The sequence below is a fragment of the Zingiber officinale genome, chromosome 9B (genome assembly GCF_018446385.1).
Source record: "Zingiber officinale cultivar Zhangliang chromosome 9B, Zo_v1.1, whole genome shotgun sequence".
In the NCBI taxonomy this organism is placed as follows: Eukaryota; Viridiplantae; Streptophyta; class Magnoliopsida; order Zingiberales; family Zingiberaceae; genus Zingiber; species Zingiber officinale.
The window spans coordinates 5,246,020-5,248,199 of NC_056003.1; the positions used below are offsets into that span (position 1 = coordinate 5,246,020).

General features: G+C 51.4%; 1 protein-coding gene across 1 annotated transcript; it reads left to right on the top strand.

Moving 5' to 3' along the window:
- The first annotated feature begins 493 nt into the window (after positions 1–493).
- On the top strand, positions 494–1,953 carry LOC122025190. The gene is made up of 2 exons (XM_042583961.1): positions 494–673; positions 1,765–1,953. Exons 1-2 carry the CDS (start codon positions 494–496, stop codon positions 1,951–1,953), a joined length of 369 nt encoding a protein of 122 aa, XP_042439895.1.
- The last annotated feature ends 227 nt before the right edge of the window (positions 1,954–2,180 follow it).

Here is a 2,180-nt window from a genome sequence, read left to right on the forward strand (position 1 = left end):
TGGTCTCGAAAAGCTCACTTATGCATTAGTTCTGGCCGCCCGAAGGCTCCGGCCTTATTTCTTGGCCCATTCCATAATTGTAATGACCAACAGCGCTTTGGGCCGAGTACTGCTCAATCCCGAGGCATCGGGTCGGTTAATCAGGTGGACTACTGAGCTCAGTGAGTTTGATATCCAGTGTCAACCCCGGTCGGCCATAAAAGCACAAGCGCTGGTGGACTTCGTCACAGAAGTACAAAGTCCTGAGCCAGAAACCGCATGGAGGATATACGTGGATGGATCGTCAGCTCGTCAGGGGATCGGAATTGGCATATTACTCATATCTCCAAGAGAAGATTGGATGCAGTTATCCATTCGTCTGGATTACTGAGCCACCAACAATGAAGCCGAGTATGAAGCGCTCATAATCGGTCTGCAAGCTGCTCGACATGTCGGTGCCACCAAGGTACTCCTACACTCAGACTCACAGTTAGCGACCCAACAGCTAAACGGAATGTTCGAGATCAATAGCGCGCGACTCAAGCTATACGCGGAGGCCTTCGAAAGGCTCAAGGGGAGTTTCCAGGAGGTTGTTATACAGAAGATTCCCTGGTCAGAGAACCAAGTAGCAGACGAGCTGGCCAAGCTCGCCAGTGCAGTGACCCCGGTCGTCGCCAGTGGCCCAATCGAACAGGTCTCCTTGGTGGCTCATGTTGATCGAACGGGGGGATACTACTTCCGAAAGATTGGCGGAAGCCCATCATTGAATTCCTCCAGTCGAGTAGTCAGCCGGGGAGCCGAGAGGCCGATCGAACTCTTCGGATGCGAGCCGCTCGGTTCACATTAGTGGGTGAGCAGTTATATAAAAAGGTGTTCTCACGTCCCCTGCTCAAGTGCGTGGATGCTGAAGATGTTGAATACATCCTTCGAGAAGTGCATCAAGGTTCTTGCGGGGGACATCCGGGCGGACGATCACTGGCGAGGAAGATTATTCTGGCAGGATATTTCTGGCCGACTCTCCAAGAGGATGCGAGTCGCATGGTGGCCACCTGTTTGTCCTGTCAAAAGTATCACAACTTGACACACAGATCGACCACCGAAATAAAAACATCCACGGTCGCATGCCCGTTTAACCAATGGGGGATGGACATAGTCGACCCTTTCCCTATGGCAACCGGCCAAAGAAAATTCTTGCTCGTAGCGGTGGATTATTTCTCAAAGTGGGTTGAAGCCGAGCCACTAGCAAGGATAACAGAAAGTATGGTCAAGAAGTTCATATGGCAGAATATCATATGTCGATTCAGCATTCCTCGCAGGCTCGTCTAGGACAACGGAAGACAGTTCACAGGACAAGAGTTAAAGGAATGGTGTGATAGTTATGGCATACAACAAGCTTTCACCTCCGTGGCCTACCCCCAGAGTAATGGGCAAGCTGAGGTCACCAACAGGGAAATCCTCTGAATACTACGTGTGCGGCTCGACCATCTGGGAGGTAGTTGGGTGGACGAGCTGCCTAGCGTATTATGGGTGATCCGAACGACCCCCAAAGAAGGAACCGGCTTTACTCCTTTCTAGCTGGTGTATGGAGGGGAAGCTATTATCCCCTTAGAAATTGGCGTCGAGTCCGATCGGTTGGTGCATTATGGCGAGGAAAATGACGAAAGGAAATGGATAGAACTCGATATGATCGACGAAACTCGCAGCAAGGCGGCTGCTCAGCTTGCAGCATACCGACAGAGAATGCGGTAAAATTATAATCGGCGAGTAATCCCCAAATCCTTTCAGGTGGGCGATCTAGTTTGGAAAAGGGTTAAGCCGGTCGGTGATGTCAGAAAGTTGGAGGCCCCATGGGCAGGCGCGTACAAAGTTGTGGAGAGGGTACGATCGAGCGCCTACTATTTAGAAGATGCGGAAGGAAGAAGGTTGGATCAATCGTGGAGCGCCAACCACCTCCAACCTTACAGAGCTGGATGAGAGGTGCGCAAATGAATTTATGTGCCCGGGCATGTATGTATTCTTGTTGAACGTAGGACGAAAACAAGATGATTCGATTCCCCCCAGTGCATTTCTTATCGTGCGTGTCATCGACAATCGAGCGGCGACCTTAAACCCTCGCGTCATCAACGGTCGAGCAGCGACCTTAAACCCTCGTGTCATCGACGATCGAGCGGCGACCTTAAACCCTCGCGTCATCGACGGTC